Source organism: Perca flavescens, chromosome 17 (assembly GCF_004354835.1).
Source record: "Perca flavescens isolate YP-PL-M2 chromosome 17, PFLA_1.0, whole genome shotgun sequence".
Taxonomy (NCBI): domain Eukaryota; kingdom Metazoa; phylum Chordata; class Actinopteri; order Perciformes; family Percidae; genus Perca; species Perca flavescens.
Window position 1 is genome coordinate 17,789,162 of NC_041347.1, and position 18,403 is coordinate 17,807,564.

General features: G+C 41.0%; 1 protein-coding gene across 1 annotated transcript; it reads right to left on the bottom strand.

The window, feature by feature from the left end:
• Positions 1–565: 565 nt before the first annotated feature.
• On the bottom strand, positions 566–13,501 carry golga7bb (golgin A7 family, member Bb). Its single transcript, XM_028604213.1, has 5 exons — positions 13,411–13,501; positions 8,444–8,569; positions 7,467–7,619; positions 1,731–1,832; positions 566–652 (listed from the first exon to the last, which is right to left on the bottom strand). Exons 1-5 carry the CDS (start codon positions 13,420–13,422, stop codon positions 566–568), a joined length of 480 nt encoding a protein of 159 aa, XP_028460014.1. The 5' UTR covers positions 13,423–13,501.
• Positions 13,502–18,403: the final 4,902 nt, after the last annotated feature.

Consider the following 18,403-nt stretch of genomic DNA (forward strand, 5'->3'; position numbering starts at 1 on the left):
CTTCCAGATTTTAGAGCTGAAGCACAGACCTAAGACTACACTGTCAATGCGTCAGCAGATAGACATAGTGACGGTGACCCCCCTGAAAACAATCAAGCACTGACATCCAGTTTAATCAAGGATAAGCCTGCTGAATCAGATATACGACAGAGATGCTGTGACTCATGGAAACAGACGTGATGGAATGAGAAAAAAGGTGAATGGAAAAATTGGAACAAAAGAAATCATGATTAGTTTGGTTTGGATAACTGTTGGAGAGTGAAAGATATTCCCTCACAGACACTGAATATTGGCTCGTATATGTGTCTACTGCCTGTGTGTGGGTTCTGTTGCACTTGTGTTTGTTCTGTTATCCAGTGTGTTTGTGTAAACCAGTTCCTATTCTCGTGGTGGTATGTCGTAGGCCCCAGCATGGAGAGTGTGAGTGCTGTGGATCACCTCCTTGCCTTTTTGCTCTCCACTCTTAGTCTTAGAACCTGGTGCTCTCATGTTTCAGCATGCGGATGTTGGTAAGTGTCCCGCTGCCCCTGTGGTGGTACCCGTAATCCTGGCGCTGCCCCTCCAGTCACCGGGCGCTGCTGCCTGCCGACGACATGCTGCTGCTGGGACTGGAGCTGCCCGAGCCCCGGTCTTCAAACACACTGATCTCTAGCTGAGGAAATGAAAAATGTCAAGGATCATCACGTATTAAAATACAGGGTTGAGAAAGTGCTGGTGGATACAATTCCACAACCCCCGACAACAGCTCTAGGCCTTGATCTTTTCATATCCAAACCCTCTGCTCACTTATACTAGATGTGTAAAGCTAGACCAGACTGCAAGACTTTTGAAATCTACATGTTTCTGTACTGCTCTAACTTTTCATACCATGTGGGGGTGCACAACTTAAACAACTGATCTGATCAAATCTCAATGTGTTTAAATTTAAATTGTGATCTCAAGGTGATACAAGTGAGATGCATGCTATGCAGTTTGTTGAGAGAATGAGGTCTCTAACTAGCCTTCATAAACAGAGACCATATTGTATAGGAATGCATTGACTAATAAGTGTTGGTAATCGGTTGGCCCTGTGACTTGGAGCCTGTTATTTGAGCCAGGTCTGTGTGATGGTCTACTGGACACATTCTCTCGGATGAGGACATAAGGAACTGACATGAGGAACTGTGAAGGAACACTCCGGCTGACAAAGAGATACACACATCTGGCCACTTAAAATAACAATAAAAAAACATACAATGAGTGTGAAGAGGAAATATTGTGATAAATAGAGCACCTTATTTTGGAATGACTAAACAGAACAAGATCAGCACAACATCAGAAGTGCATATACACCTTAGGCTGCTGATTCATCACATTCCCTTTTTTCTTTTTCACATTTCTTATCAAAAGGACATTTGAAGGTAGCATCCATGCTTTTTTCAGCCCCGTCCTGCTTCAGCTTTACTCCTGGGAATGACAGTTAGCCATTGAACAGCTCCTCTGCAGCAGCTGGAGTTTAAGTGCCTTGTTCAAGGGCACCTTGATGGTAATTTATGAGGAGGAGAAGGTACTTCTTATTCATGTATCCAACCCAGATGTTTTTAGCAGTTCCAGTAATTCTAAGTGGAGACCTTCCACTCATGGACCCTGGTTTCTTCAACCTCTAAACTACTTCCAGCTCCTCTGACTCTTTTATATGTCTGACTGTCCTTTTTGTTGCACACTTAAAGCAGCAGATGAGCAAAGGATACAACCCTCATTCCTCTCTCTACGGGGTCTGTTAGCAGCAGACCTCTAGGAGCATAGATCTTCTCATTCTGCTCCTGGACGTAGCCTGATATCTTCTTCAGCACCTGGAGTAAAAACAGAGGGGTGGAGAGGAGGACAGAGGTACATTTGGAGATAATCCAGATTTGTTTAGAACCATTGGAGGCATAACGAAAACCTTAAAAACATAAGCAGAACATGTGATCTAGCAGAAAATGATATTACAACTGTGGATCATTAACTGCATATTACTTTTCAAGTGCATTCTGTGTTACATGTAATAACCATGTACCTAAAAGAGGCTAAACAAGGGCAGGACTGCAGCAACTTTAACCTCCCCCTGTGCTGTCTTGGGTGGAAAAAAATGAAAAATGGAAGAAATGAGTTTGCAGTCCTTCTGCGCATAGTTAGCATATGGCATACGATACTAACTCTCTCGAGTCATTGCCCGTCTTTATTTTTCCTGAACATTATAATCTAAACTCAAAGTAATTCCATTATGCTCTAAGTACGGCAGTTATTTTTATACATAGTTCCAAGCCACTCATGTTAAGCAAGGCTGTATGAATTGAATTACTAAAATTGACGAGCATGAGCTTTTCTCTTTTTGAAGTTTTCCATTTGGAAGCTTTAGTTCCTAATTCCAAAGATGGCCCTCTCAGGCTAAATGTCATGCCTTGGTTAACTGTCGGGGCAATTTGGAAACACTCTCAAATGTGAGGTGGACAGTTTATTTGGATTGCATTGGCACTGGACTTATTTCTCAGTTTTGCAAGTGAGTATTGCATCAAATGTGCAAAAACCACAGAGCAGCAGTGGAGTGAAGCTGAGCACTAAGTTCAGACCATGCCTTGGCACACAAATTCAAACAGGCATGCCTGTATACACTCTCCTACGCATTACAACTACACACACAGTTTGCCCTGGAGACTAGGAGAGTGCACTGTGATGTAGTCCCATGTTGCTGCTGATAGCAACCAAATGACTGCTGACTGATGCCCGGTAATGCTAAATGGACAGATATTAGCTAAAGTGGCATCATTAGAGCAGCTTATTCAGCCTCAGCTATGCTTCTGCGGACACCAACAATGCTGATGTGCCATGCCTCTCCTACACTCTGTTTAAACATGTCAATCAGCTAACCGCGCTCCACTGGGCCTCATGTACACTGAGAGAGCTGTCACCACTACTAAAAAGGAGGTGCAAACTTTAGCACATCTGTGTGTCTGTACTAGAACAACACACATTTATATCACTTAAAGAAAGAAATTACAGCATTGCATACTGTATATTCTACTGTATAACAAAAGGAAAAGGTTTATTACAACTTTGGTCTTATTTTTGTAGCTTTGCAATTCGTTTCTAGTCACCAAGTTAATGGTTGAGATCTGGGAACACGGCTAAAATGAAGTCCATTTGGGTGAGAAACATAAGTGGTCAGACAATTGTTGTACAATTGTAAACAAGTAATATTATTTACAACTTTATTAGGATGTAAAACCAAAATTGACAGCACCTGGAAGTCTGGCTAACCTTGGTGTTTGTTTAAAACCTGTAGGATTGTCTGACCACTTGTTTATCTTTCCCAGTCAGCCATTTTAGCAATTACTTACAAAACTACAAAAAGAGGATCCATGTTACAAGTTACAATTATCCTTAGAAGTATGCTGTATTGAGATGGACACTTTTGCGTCTGATTGGTTGAATATGACAGATTCACTTCCTCTTTTGTAAGTTAACTAAAGGTCACTGCAGCACTCGGGCTTGAGAGATTAAAACAATAGAAACTGAGTAACACACTGAGCAGCGCTCCTCTGGGATGTCAGAGGCCTGTTACAGCTGCAGGCACAGCTGCTAATATAGTAACCCCTGCTAGTGGAGACTTAACCACAGAAAATACATCTTTCTGTCTCCCACTGGAAGAAGATGAAGAAAAAAAGACATTTTTTCAATAAAATTATTTGGAAAATGTTATAATCGGGGAGCAAACAAGACATGAAATTCCTCAGTGAAAAGCCATTTAAGAAGCCATCAAAAGGCAGTGGTTTGCTCTATTGCGCTGCTTTAAATCAGTCACATCTATGTCAAGTACACCTAAGCAGAACGCAATAAATATTCGGCTTGGAACAATGATAGTATCTCCACAAACACAATACAAACTGTCTTTTGTTATAAATGCCATCAAAGAGAAGGAAGTATCATAGAGAAAAAGAAGAGACACACAGAGCCCTGACTAATAGGTTTATTGTGGTCAAGGGAAAAGGCCAATCCTTTCACTGCTAGAGAGCCCTCAGGGCAGCTCAATCCTCTTCAGTGTAACAATATGACAGTCTAGTATACAAGCTGTGGCGCTGCTGTACTGGCATGTCTGTGACAACCATTCTGGGAAAAGCTTTGTGAGTGTGTGCATATCGCCTAAGAAGCAAAGGTGTCGCAGTCTGTTTCACATGCATGCCGCAAGTGTTTATTCCTCTGTTAGAATAAAAGCGGTTCATGTCACCAAGTGCAATATAAAAGGAATAATGTGTGTATACATGTGTCTTAGTAAGTCCCATTTGTGCAGCCACATTCTTGTGAATAATAGAAGAACAAAAAATAGGAGATGGAGGGCACATTGTCTGCATGAGGGACGCTTTATGAATGCTTGTGCGCACATGTATCTGTTCTGACATGCTGGGAGCAATCAGTGTCCTTTGATAGGGTGAGAAGTAAGCATCAAGGGGTCTGGGTGCTCCAATGAATCTGCACACTGATCCATGCTCACTGGTGTGTGGCCTCTTTATCAGCACACACGCATGTGCGCCCACAAACAGCATCAACTTGGGTGGGTATATTTGATCATGTGCAGTCATAACGTCATTCAACCAAGATGATTAAGTTACAGAAGTAAATAAACAACTCTCCTGCGGGGCTGATAGCATCTCAGCGTCTCAATGGAGCGGCTCCCAGCTGACAAGGAGATGAAAGGAGCCTCAGACCAGGCCGTTTGTGCATGGCTTCAACACGGCAACAAGTCCTTTTGTGTTTCTCGGTCAAGCTCCCAGTACCTCTGTACTGCTTTGATAAAGAAATGTTTACAAATGCAACAAGACTAGGGAGATGAATGTTGACACATAGCCATGCTGACTTCACGCCACTGCAGTTTCATCTAAACACCGGCAGGTAGCTACACAGACACAAAAGGATTAATCAAACTCACTTGGTTGGTCACTTGATTGTGTTCTGTATGCGTGCGCTCTTGTTCAATCTCACGTAGTGACAAGCTGCAACACTGCGGCGCAGACGTTTAATCACCTGCCCTTTCTCAAGATAGACATCTTGGTTCTGCTGAAGGTAAATGTCATGTTGCGTTTGGCGTGCCATGCTGTGCCCACCGGCACACAGCTGTGGACTTAAACACCGGTTTAGCAGCTGAGGGGAATATTGTGCACGAGAGAATCAGATCGTATCTCCTGTTTTTTGGCTCTGCTGCTCTGTGTCAGTGGGTGTAAATAACTTTGTGTTCTGACATCAGAGAGCCATAGTGCATTAGGACACACAATGGAATGCTTTTGTGTGAGATAGAGCTGGCTTCCATAAAAATGGATAAATATGGCCGTAAATAAGTCTTATGGATGGGCAGTGAAGTTTATAAAAACCCGTTGTGAATGAGTAATGGTTAAGCTGAAATATTCCTACGACGACGCACACTAAGAGGATCCAGATCCAATCAATTACCTTGATATTTTTTATATTAATTTTTTTATTAATTATTTAATGTTTGCATATTTATCATGGCAGCACAGTGGGGCCTTTCTCTGTGGAGATAGCAGGGCCTGCGTGGGTTTCTACCAGGTGTTATGGTTTCCTGCTCACATGCATATTTGCAAGGTTTGTAAATTGCCTATGGGTGTGAATTTTTGTTTGTCTATATGTAATGGTTGTGTGAAAGACTGGTGACCTGTCCAGGGTGTACTCTCTCCCCCAATAAAAGCTAGAAAATACTCTATAGCCCCTCTTCTAGCCTCATCAGGACAGCTGGAAAGAAAGAGGATGGATATTTTTCTACATTTACAGCAACAGTCCATTGTTTCTTCCTATTCATGCTTCATCAGATTTGCTCTGCGATCCATAACTTCCTAACAGACTGTTATGAGACTGTGGCCTCTGGAATAATGATTGAGTTTTCTATAGATGTATTTTAGCTGCAGAAAGCTGCAGAAACTCTGAGTAGCTATACCAAAACAAATTCTAATAAAAAATTTAAGAAATTGTTTTTTTTGGTTAGTGGTATAATCTCATCTAATTCTTAGAGAGAAAGAAAATTAGCATATTTCCCAAAACTTTGTTTGTTGTTTTGTTTTGCATTGATAAAACCTCTTTGTTTAATTATCTTTCTGGTCCACAAATGCTATTTGTACGGTGGCAAAGACGGTTCAACACAAATGCAAAAGTCACAACACAAACGCAAAAGCCACAACACAAATACAGAAGCCACAACACAAACGCAAAAGCCACAACACAAACGCAAAAGCCACAACACAAATGCAAAAGCCACAACACAAACGCAAAAGCCACAACACAAATGCAAAAGCCACAACACAAACGCAAAAGCTACAACACAAATACATAAGCGACAACAGAAGTGAGCGTATGAGCAGGAGGAAAGTTCTTGTATGTTTGAGAAGTATGTGAAACATGGTTCCTTGCTAATGTTGTTCAATATCTTTGTATTTTCATATGTATTTACTGTATGTACTCTCCATATAGGCTACGAAGGAAAGTGTGTGTGTGCCTATTTGTAGGGGTAAGACTGAGGACATGCAACAAAACCATAGACTGTACAAATGGTAATATACAGTCTATGAACAAACCCTTTTACATGGCTTTAAATACAGTGTAAACACAGGAGTCCACAGTCTGAATTCTATTTATTTACTTATTTTATTTTCCAGTAGTAAGCACGAAGCAAGGTCATGGTTAAAATGCTGGGTTTATTTCATTCAGACCAACCCATGTATGTGTGTATGTATGACATATAACGCCCCTAACACTATAATAGGCAGAATATTGAAGGTAACACAATTAGCATTCACTTTAAACATCTAAACATAACCCCCCCCCACACACACACACACACACACACTTTCCAAACCAACCGTACCGAGGGCATTTGCCACTGGGATCTGATCGCTAACCAGATAGATACGGTTAGAAGCACGTAACAGTGGGATATAATATTTGTGTGATTTAAACAGCTTCACTAAATGTGACAAACTATAGACTTTAAATGTAGGACCCGCGGGTAAAAGACGCTGGGCGCCATTTAGATAACGTTATAGCTGTAGCTTCGTAGCCTAAATGGCAGAGTACATATGAAAATAAAAAAGATATTGAACAACGCTGCTTATTTGTGACAATTACGTTGCGACAGTAATCATAATTAGCAAGGAACCATGTTTCATTTACTTCTCAAATACACAAGAACTTTCCTCCTCATTCTCACTTTCGCTTCCAGCTTATGTATTTGTGTTGTGCCTTTTGTATTTGTGTTTTAGCTTTTGTTTGTGTTGTGGCTTTTGCGTTTGTGTTGTGGCTTTTGTGTTTGAGTTGTAGCTTTTGTATTTGTGTTTTAGCTTTTGCGTTTGTGTCGTGGCTTTTGTATTTGTGTTGAACCGTCTCGGCCACCGTATATTTGGCCATTTTGTGTGCTGGTATTTAGGTGCGCACAGGTTTATTACCTTCTCATAGCGTGTCTCCATGCAGAGGAAGACGATATAAGCTGTTGCACAAGCCAGACATCCTTCCAGGTACGACTGACCTCCAATTTTTTCGGCCTCCACATAATAAGAGTTCAGGGTCTTCACTGTCTCCTCAAGCAAGGTTCGCTCAATCTACTTACAAACACAAACAAATGTCCAGGTAGAGATATGGAGGCATGCACACAACATAAGGACTGTGAAAATGAAAAGTGCTCTGGCATAACCGTGGGAGCAAGCTGTTCAGCTATAAAACAGCCTGCCAAACATACCAGCTGCATTCTGCTCAACCCAAAGTACTCCTACTTTGTCAATTTATCAACACACCTCACTTGAAGAAGAAGAAGAAACATGAGGCTAACATTAAAAATTACTCATAAGTGTTAGAGCATTGGGTAGTGGTTTGAGCATCTGACAGACAACATTTACATTTAAAATGTTTACTAATGATCCCTTTGCACTGACTCCCTGTGTGTTTCTCTCTCTGTTTATGTTTCTTTCTTGCTGTGTGTGTGGACTGTCTGCTTCAGATGCTATTTGCTAGACACATCTACAATAATACTCCAACATAACATTATTCACAGATGCTAATACAGCAAGGTAAAAAGGGCAAATAAACAGCACATTCTCTCCTAGAGCCCAAAGTGTTTGAACATAACAGCATGAGGCCTTTTTTAAGGGCTTCTGAGCACAGACAGATGTTTTAATATAGTTGTAATATTTACTTATTCTACTGTACTTGTGTCTGTTCATTTACTAACAAGTTTAAGTTAATGCACAAGCAAATATCAAATCATTCACGTGTTCTGTCATCCAGGGTGCACTACTGTAGTAATGTTATTAAGATATATTGAGCCATCACCCTTTCTGTGCTGGAGAGTAGGTGTTGTGTCAGGTGAGTTGGGATTTTGCCAGCATATTACATTAGCCTGGGTGTGTAAGTGTGTGTTTGTGCTCACCCTGTTGTCGAGCTCTGAGGGGAATTTGTTCTGGAAGCGGCACACGGTTCCTTCGCTGTAGTCTCTCTGTACAAACACCTTTGTTACCAGCGATGCACTGTGCCTCAGCTCCTGAAGGTTGTGAAACTGAGCGGAGGAAATACACACATGTTAAATTTGTGCTGCATAAATACATTTATATTCAAGCAAGTGCAAGAGTAGCATGTGATTTTCTTCTGTGTAGTGTTTTTGATCCGGCAATATACTGTGACTCCAGACCAGACACAGAGAACTTAATTCTCAGAAATTCCAGTCTGACCAAAAACCATCTCAATACAAGTTATCCAAATGTCCAAGTTTTGAGTTGTATTTTTTACCTGACAACAGAGGTGCAACAGGGCTACACAGTGAGAGAATGGTACTATGCTACAACATAAACAGCAGTGCAGGCACAGTGAGCACTCTCACTGCATTCCTCCAGCATCATCAGGCCCAATAGCAGTAATAACGATCACAATGAAAGACACCCCCGTTACAGCAATGTGGTGCTGAGTGGTGTGTTTTATTCAGGGAAGAATACAGCAGCAAGCAAGTGGGCCAGTGTAACTTGCCCCCTGCCGATCTAAATGACTCCTCAGAAGAGGATGGTAATAAGAGATACAGTAGGAGTTTAACAGTAGGGAGAGAGGGATGAACAAAAAGGGGGTGAGAAAATAGAGTGAGAAACAGTATAAGAGTCATGTATTCATTTCAGAGCCTCAAATAATTTTAGAAAAACTCCATGTTTCACAGAATGTGTTTAACATCTGTGCAGTTGTTCCCTTATTATATTCACTTAATTTTATTCCATGGATAGTTTGGCTAGCTACTGCAGTGTTGCTATAAATGAAAGCAAGAAGAGCCTCTGTTTATGAGGTTACCTGAATGTACTGTATGAGCGCCAAGTAAGCAGACATAGTACAGTGTCAGCCTTTCATCTCTATCTCTCACAACCAAGAATAACATCCAAGCTGCTATTTTTGTCAGCCGAGAGCCAAAATCATCTCACAGCCACTAGATCTTTCTGTCTGCCAAAGCTTTTAATATCCTTCTTTTTGCCTCCTCCATCTCTCTAACATACTGCCCCGCCCCCAGGTTAATTAAGATTATACAGGTTCTTTGTTCGTTACTGTAAGAATGCGTGTGGGTGTATGTGCTGAATGTATGTGCGTATAAACAGTATATACGGAAGTATATGTTTAAGCAGCCATACCACAGGGGAAGTGCTCTATTAAAAATAGAGGTCCTGCAACTTGAGTAGGTTAAACCTTTTTTACTTTAACAGATATTAGCTGTAAAAAGTACTCAAGTATCAAAGTAAGAGGATGTAGAAAGAAAAATGAAAAAAGAAGAAGAAAGGATGCCAATATTTTAGTAGACAGGGGTCCTGAGAGGAGTCAAGTTCAGAGGCATCTGAGTGAAACTGGCCAGCTTGCCTTGCACTGTCACATGCACTGCATTCAGGACAGTGGGACATCACGGTGTGTTTTGGCTTGTTGTTGACCTACTGCCCTCTGTCTTACATCTCTGTGCTACATGGAGCTCACAGCTGAGCAAAGCAGGCAGGAGTCATGTGTCTCTGTGGCAGCCAATCAAACACTGAGTCCATTTGTTTGTCCAAACACAGCATCTGAGAGGACATACCACTCCCCTGATTTTAATGAACTTATAAACTTGTGTTTCAGAGTTTAAAATGGATTGGTCTAATGGGGAAGTCGTGGTTAAAGGTCAAAACTGAAAAATGTTGTGCCAGCAAGTGTATTCTGCGTCATTTCATGTAATGCTCTGATTGGGTGGTTTGTAGACGTGGGTTGTAGCGGCAGTTGTGAGAATTTGATCCTCAATTTGGTCCTTCCTCTCAATCAAATGTGTACTTCTCTGCAGCTCAATGTTAATTGACCTCACCCTAAATAACCAATAACAATTTACTTAAAAATGCCAAAGTTCGCCAACAGTAGGTCTGCTTTGAAGAGAATTCCATCAAATATTTCTTTAGTCATGTGGTGTTGATGGTACTGGCATTGCGGTCTTGTCTGTGTCCATTTAAGCCTTTAAGATAAATGTTTTCTGTTGGCAGAGTGCTCATGTTTACTCTCCTGCGTGGGAGATATGGGTTCAAATCCAGCCTATTACTGTTTCTAAATATAGTACACAAGCAGACAGCAATGGTAAAATGTCATACTGATCACATGTGACTCTAATAAGAAGCTCTTCACTATGCAATCTGACTTCTCCTTCCACCCACACATCTATCACTTTTAGATTGGTTTACATTTGTTTGCACATTGATTCAATGCAGAAGTGAAGTAAACACAGACAAGATAAGTTAAAGAAGGAGGACGTGTCACCAGTTAAGAGGCTCATAAAAACACATTTCCTTAAGCAAACAAAAGATAGCGACTAATGAACAAAACAGCAAAGTACAAAGAAATGATGCATTTCATATTTTAGGTGCAGAAATAGCCACTGGTTGACCAGAAAAATAAAAGGTGAAGAACTAAACTACTCAATGTTAATTTAAACCAGAAGTAAAAGATGACATAGGATGCATCAATGACCTCTCATGACCAAGGATGTGGCTAAAATGAAAAAAAGAATAGCACTTTTAACATATTTTCTTTGTCATTCCAACTCTGTTAGCCTCCCCCTATCTATTTCCTCCAGCTTGGATCTAAGGGTCTGTGTTACTGGCATTGCCTTGACATGTTTCGTAGTCTAGTCACTTCGACTTAAGGAACACATAGTGACAGCAAGGGTGAGTGCTGCCAGTGGGCAGACATTGCAAAAGGCACACGCACATACACACACACACACACACACACACACACACACACACACACACACACACACACACACACACACACAATTACAGCACACACAGTAAATACATTCAGAGTTAGACATTTCAGTCTCGCTCCAAAGCTCTTTCAGCATTCTTCTAACTTTCAGCTCTCTCTTTTCATCTCTTCATAATATAACTGGTTTTCTGCCATTGGAAGCAGCATTTTTGCTGCCAAGCTAGGCTAGCCAGAGGTCTATAAATCATATACAGTTTAGACAGTGTTGACAAAACAGTCAAATTTCCATGAGATCTAGGTGGAAGATCAGTGACTGTGGCCAAAGCTGGAAGAGGAAATCTCTTGTGGATAAAGGTGTAGCATTGTTTCAGTAGAAAGCTGAGCCTGTGCCAGCCTCTGAGATGATTCCTGTGCTTGGACACATTATTCGTCAACATTGTGTAGTACTCGAGCCAGGGCTACGATACAGACTGAGATGAGGATCTGGCAGTAGTGGATTTAATGGATCCAGAGACCGTCCATGCAGCACTAGCAGTCTGCAGTATGAGCTGAGTGTTAGTCACTTAACATAGTCATTTGCTGACTTGGAATAAATATCAATGAGTTCTAATAAAATTTGAGACAGTGAGATTGAGAGAGAGAGAAAGAAAGAGAGAGAGAGAGAGAGAGAGAGAGAGAGAGAGAGAGAGAGAGAGAGAGAGAGAGAGAGAGAGAAAAGAGAGAGACATAAAAGCATGGATGGGAAGCAAACTGTGCTGCTCATCTCAAACACCAATCACCGATGGTTACAAACTGCAGCAGTGTGTTCACATTAAATATGCCATGGATAATTGATGGGCCTTGGACATAAAATTGGTCCTGGTTGTACACACCGGATGTGTTTGTGTGCACGCGCGTGTACTGTATGTGTGTTTGCGTGTAATTGATGGGGCTTGGACAGGGATACTGGCAGACCACCAAAGGAAATCAGGGTCACTCTGCCAATGTCTTGCAGGCTCAGAAAAAAGAAAAAACACAATCATGAATCCTGCCGAGCTTACTGTCCATTGCACTTTACCTGCAGCACCATTAAGCTTGAATTACAACTTCACTCACTCATAAATTGGATGCTTTTAGCTGTATCCAAAATACATATGAACACACACACACACACACACATACATACACACACACACACACACACACACACACACACACACACACAAACCTACACTCATGCATGCACATACTGTATTGCTTGGTCGAGTGTAAGCTAGCTCAAACTTGCAAAGTAATGGCTATCTCCTCTAGTGAGATCATTATTATGATAAATAAGGCAGCCATGTCTTCAGCATTATGGTGACATACACAGAGGACACAAAGGAGGAGAGAGGAAGATGTGCTGCTGGCCTGACAGCTACTTGGCATTACCGAGGCTATATATACATCAGAAAACACTAGTTGGAGTTATGAGTTGTACTATGTGACTGCCTGAAAAACACCATTTCTGTCATGGGCTCTGTGCATCTTTTGCTTGGTGCTGTATAGAGTTGTCAATCATGTTGACTACATTTATTACAGGCATGATGAGAGTATGGAAAGCTGATTCACTATGTGGCCAAGGACAAAGCCTTGTCAAGCTAATTTAAAAGTATGACAGAGGAACAGAGAGAGAGAGAGAGAGAGAGAGAGAGAGAGAGAGAGAGAGAGAGAGAGAGAGAGAGAGACTGTCCCTGTCCATGGTGCTGAGTTCTCCATCATCATTACTCTCATTAGGCTCCTCAGCTTTGGGTACAGAATATCTCTACCTGAATGACATTGGTTTCTGTTTCTTACTAGACAAGGCATGAAAAAACAAAACATTATGTATGGTAATAAAGTATAAAGTGTGATGAAAGTAAATGAAATTGAAGATCCTGCAACAATATTTTCTTGCGTGAAGATAACGTGACATGACTCTGTCCTACTACTCTTCTTCAAATTCACAATAAGCCAGGTCTAGTCGGTTGATTGGATTGAATTAAGGCAACATTCACAATAAACCACAGAAATCGGAGGCAGAAGAAGCAGTCAGTTTAAAAGACTGCATTTCTTAGGGAAAAAAGAACAAACGGAGGTACAGAATCATTTCGGGTTTTCTTCAAAAGGTAGCGGAAGAGCTGAATTCCTTACCTCTGTCGCCATATTGCAGTAAGAGGGTGCAGGTTCTGTCCCGTGCTGAAAACGGCAACCGTTTGCTGGTGCTGTGTGGGACAACGCGAGTATAAAGCTTTGGCAGGAAGACTGGAAGCACGAGAGCGCGTGCATGTGCGTGACTGAGCGCGCACCCTGCGAGTGTTATCGCGGAAGGGGGGTTATGTTCGAATAATTTGCGCTCAGAATTAGTCCTCAAACTCAGGCTTTCAAAACGCAATGAGTGAGTTCCCAAGTATTAGCTGTTTATTAAGGTTGGTGTTTCTTTTTGTGGGCTATCAATAATTTCATTGATTATCAATAATTCAAATAAAGTGCCATATGGTTTCCGTTTAGACCACTCCAAGCAAAATAACAACTGCCATTTCTTCACTAAAAGGCAAAAGATTAATGGAATGTCCGAAAAGGCATAAAAATATGTAATAGGCTACATTTATTAGATCTTTATTAAATCACAGGTCAATGATAATGTGAGCCCCATGGGAAATATTAATTTATTCTAAAGCATGAATCACTTCTTACTGCCAGGGTGCAGTGAAGCTCAAATGAATTCAAGCCTGTTTTCATATAGGCTAATACTGTGCAGTCATCCTGTGTTTACTGTTGCCAACACTGCTATCCTTTGGTTCTGGTGCAAAGTGGTCATCCTGCGGTGACTCATACTGTAGCCCATATGTTTATTGCACCATTAGAAAAAGTGCTCATATTAAACATTTATCAGAGCCCACTTGGCTGTTCTATATTGCCACTTTTTCATTTTAAGAATAGAACATTCTTCCAGTTCACCACCAGATCAAGGTCTAACTTGGTTTAAATTTTTTACAAGGTTGACTTAAAACTCACAAATATGGCTCAAAAGAATGTTGGAGCCCAGATAAAAGCTCATGTTACTTGTTTGACATCAATAGTCATGACATGTGCTGAAATTAGCCACTTTTCCTCTCACTACAATACACATTTGCCGAGGTATGCTTAGATCACATTTCTGGAAGAGATGCTTAAATGCATGCACAAATATATACACATAGACCCGGCAGCATCCAACTCTACAAACAAAATGTAGACAAAATGAGAATTATGCAGAACTAATATTATTTGCCAGGATCCTGCTGCTTGCTCCAGATCCCTTGAAAAGATGCGTATCTAATCACTTATTTTCGTATGCATGTGTGTTTATTCCCCAATCAACATTCTCCAGTGTATTTTCTCTTCAAGGCTTTGAGTCATACACCCACACCACATCACATAAACCTAAGCCTAAGGAACCTTGAGTCTTCAGCAGATTTTGTGCATTATATATAGGAAGTGGAACTGAAAATCTCTAAAGGCTGTAATGCTCATTACATACAAAAAAACAAAACTATTGGATAGGGATGCACCGAATCCAGGCTTCGGATTCGGCTGAATATTAGGCTTTTTGATGCCATTCGGTTTTCTGCCCTACACTTGCATTAGGCGCGCTACACTGGTCGACGTACTGCCCCCGCCGTTGATTACGGGGAGGTGTTTACATAGGTGGAGCGTTCAATGCAGTAGGCTGTGAGAAAGTGAAAATGGAACTCGTGAGCAGAAAAAGTGTTGTTTGGCAGTACTTTTCAGTCAAAAGAAGGCAACTTAAGTCGAGCTACATGTTCATTTTGCAATGCTGATTGGTCTCGTGGTGGCAAGGACCCTAAACAATACACAACATCGTCGCTGTTAAAACATCTGCATATGAAACATGTGCATGAAAGAATCTAAAGATAGCAGCCAAAATGCAGCAACTTCAGGTACGGCAAAGGAAGGACCGTCATAGCTAAAAACTTGTGTTAACCAGACAGTGCCTCTCCCGGGCTGTCAGCTGTTCTCTCGGTAAATGAGTCTCCCTACAATGGGAGCGAAGCGACCAAATGGCCGGCTGATGCTCGTTAGCTAACATTAGCTTTCTAATTTCACCCACCCAACATGCCTTCATCATACACTGGTTAGCAAAAATTTCTTTGGTCAGTGCCTTCCAAAAACGTTTCAAATAACTCATGAAAATAAAAATGTTTAAAGGTCACATGGCATGGAAATTTCACTTTATGAGGTTTTTTAACATTAATATGAGTTTCCCCAGCCTTATGAGGTCATAAGACATCATGGCTTTCAAACGAGCAAAGTGGCATTTGGTGAAGGTCACACCCCCACCCTCCACCTTGCCCCCCCCCTCTCCTCCTCAGTAGCTACAGACACAGAAATGGTACATACTAAGGAAAGCTCATTGTGGGACTGACTCTAGTGGCTGTAATTCTACACCAAGGCTGAATTTCGGGAAAGAGACTTCAGATACAGTATTAGGGGACCACTAAGGCCTATATGAAAGCATCCAAAGAGGACCATGTCATGGGACCTTTAATATGAAAGTTTATGATCTGTCACCATAGGTTAAGGTTTAGTTAGGTTTAGGCACAAAAACTATTTGTTTAAGGGTTAGGAAATCTTTTCTGTCATGGTCGTCAAAGAAGATCTACTTGGTTTGGGTTTAGAGAAAAAAGAAACCCACGTTATCTGTTGGTAGGAAACGGGATGCATGGTGTACCGAGTGAAAGCCACACACTTCCTCCATCCCTAAGTTTTCTGCAGCAGTATGATGTCATGCTACATCTGCCATTGCTTCTGTCAGACAGACTAATTATTCACACGACAAAGAGAGGTCCTTGTCAGGTAAATGTAAACGTAATATTTTGCCATGCTATGTTCGTGGTAATCTCAAAGCAGCTAAATCTGACAATAATGCAATCATTCATTTTAGAGGTATCCTGTCATCTACGGAAGTCCCTAAAGTCATTAGGATTTTACCACTAGGGACCATGAATGTCTGTACCCAATTTCATCCAATCCATCCAAGAGTTGTTGAGATAATTCATTCATTTGAACGGACTGACATCGCCATCACCCAAGCCACGCTGCTAGCATTGCTAAGAAGGAAGTATATTTTAGGGCAGTGGTATGAAAAGGAGCAGCTGGGGTCTGCGATAAAACTGTAGCTTCAGCTAGTTACAGTAGTCTGTATGTATGTATGTGTGTATGTGTGTGTGTGTGTGTGTGTGTGTAGGGTTGTCACAGATATTTATATTTGGTCACAAGATTGACACAGAAATGTATATACTGTATGGTTATTCGAGTGAAATAGGAAAGATATTGGGTCTTGGTTTTGGTTTGATTGTCTTTTCGGTTTCCAGCAGAAGCAAGCAGACTGAAGAAAATTACTGGGTTGTTACATTCAAACTTCCATCAAGGCTGAACATATGCATTCCTATTCATATTGAGAATGTAATGAAAGAAGATGCCTTCATATTACATCTCATTCTGGTCTGGTGTGTCTGAATCTGCACTTCAGCAGAAAATAATAACTTTGCCACAGCCTTAAATTATCATAATGACCCATAGCACCACACACACACACACACACACACACACACACACACACACACACACACCCTTTTTTTACATTTCATACTTCATGAAAATATTTATTTCAGAAAAAACATTCTTGGTTTCCACTTCACTCCCAAAACTGCCAGTTTCTATTTGAAGCTTGTGCTGTAAAAGATGGTGATACTGACCCCGCAATGAAAAAGTAAAAAAAGAACCAAAGAAAACACCAACTATAACTGAGGTTTCTCTGCTCTCATGTTCTTAGACTTGCAGTGTTAAGGTAGCAATAAGCAGAGTTTCTTGGTTAACGGAGTTTTGGTTGGGGATATGTTTATGTTGCGAATTGTATGTTTTGTATGTTGTTAAAAAGTTAATCACAAAAAATAATATTTTCATCGCTTGTAAACAACCTTGCCGTTGTATACATCAATTCTCTCGTCAAAGCCATAAGACTCCTAAGACAAAAACAGTAATTTTACCTCCCAGAAAACAGGAGTTGCTGGTCTGGATTGGTTAGTTGGTTTGTGTTCTTGTTTGACTTTGGTGTTTTGAAAAAATTAGAAACTAACAAAACTAACAAACAATTGAGGCAGCGGTAGACTCCCGTGTTCTGTGAGGTAAGCTGTTTTTGTCAAAGGAGTCAGGTGGCTTTGATGAGAGCGACATAACGGCTTCAGTTCCCTGTCGTAAAGGGCTGTTTGATAGCAGGGTAAAGCGACGAAAATATTCTAAATATTGTGTACACTTGAACTGATATAGATGTTTTTGGGTGGTCCCAAAAAATAAAAATGCGTTTTGCTGCTGTCCCCGTCCAGAGCGGAACATTGCTTAGCTTCCATGTCATACTTCTTTCTGCTTCTCCAAAATGGGGACGTGTCGACTGCCATCTATTATAGGTAATACACTGACTATACACATACAACGCCACTTCATAAGATCTGAACTATCCCTTTCATGTATCTGTATGTGTGTTTGTTCACATTGGCGCATTAGATATTCAGAAATTAATGTACTGTGATCTTTGACATCCCCCCATAATAACACAAATATGTTTGTTTGAGTGTTTGGTTGTCGTCATGAAAACTCTTATCTTTGTGTGTGACTGTGCCGTCCTGGAATGTTGTCTTGTCCCTCTTCTTGGAAATCAAATCAGAGCTGAAAAAGTTTAGATTGTATTTCCTGGGAGGTTTGGATTGTATTTCCTGGGAGGTTCGCAGGCTAAATGATCTCTGTTGATGAGATTTGAGTACTGGAGCAGATCTGTTTATGTAGTACAGCTTGTATGTGTCTTATGGTGTCATCAGCTTTTCTTTTGCATGCACATGCTACCTGTACAAGGCAGTGATGCATGAGATTTGCGTTCATGCGTACTGTGTTTTCTATCTCCAAGTCATCTGGGCATTGTGCCACAGCAAACACCCTTCTCCTATTGACTTAACCACAAGTTGAGAATCTCTCACACACACAAATATACAGATACTGTCAGAGGAGCACATTGAAAGAGATCTTGTTCTCTTCCAACATGACTGGAAATGAGAACTCTCGAACCAAAAAATATATCAACTTGGAATCT

What these genes read in the sequence shown, in the direction of transcription:
- golga7bb (XM_028604213.1), bottom strand. An exon ending in CCTCAGAGCTCGACAACAGG is followed by an intron (nt 7,620 to 8,443) that starts GTGAGCACAAAC and finishes GTTTGTAAGTAG; the next exon opens with ATTGAGCGAACCTTGCTTGA. An exon ending in TGGAGACACGCTATGAGAAG is followed by an intron (nt 1,833 to 7,466) that starts GTAATAAACCTG and finishes TTTTTACTCCAG; the next exon opens with GTGCTGAAGAAGATATCAGG.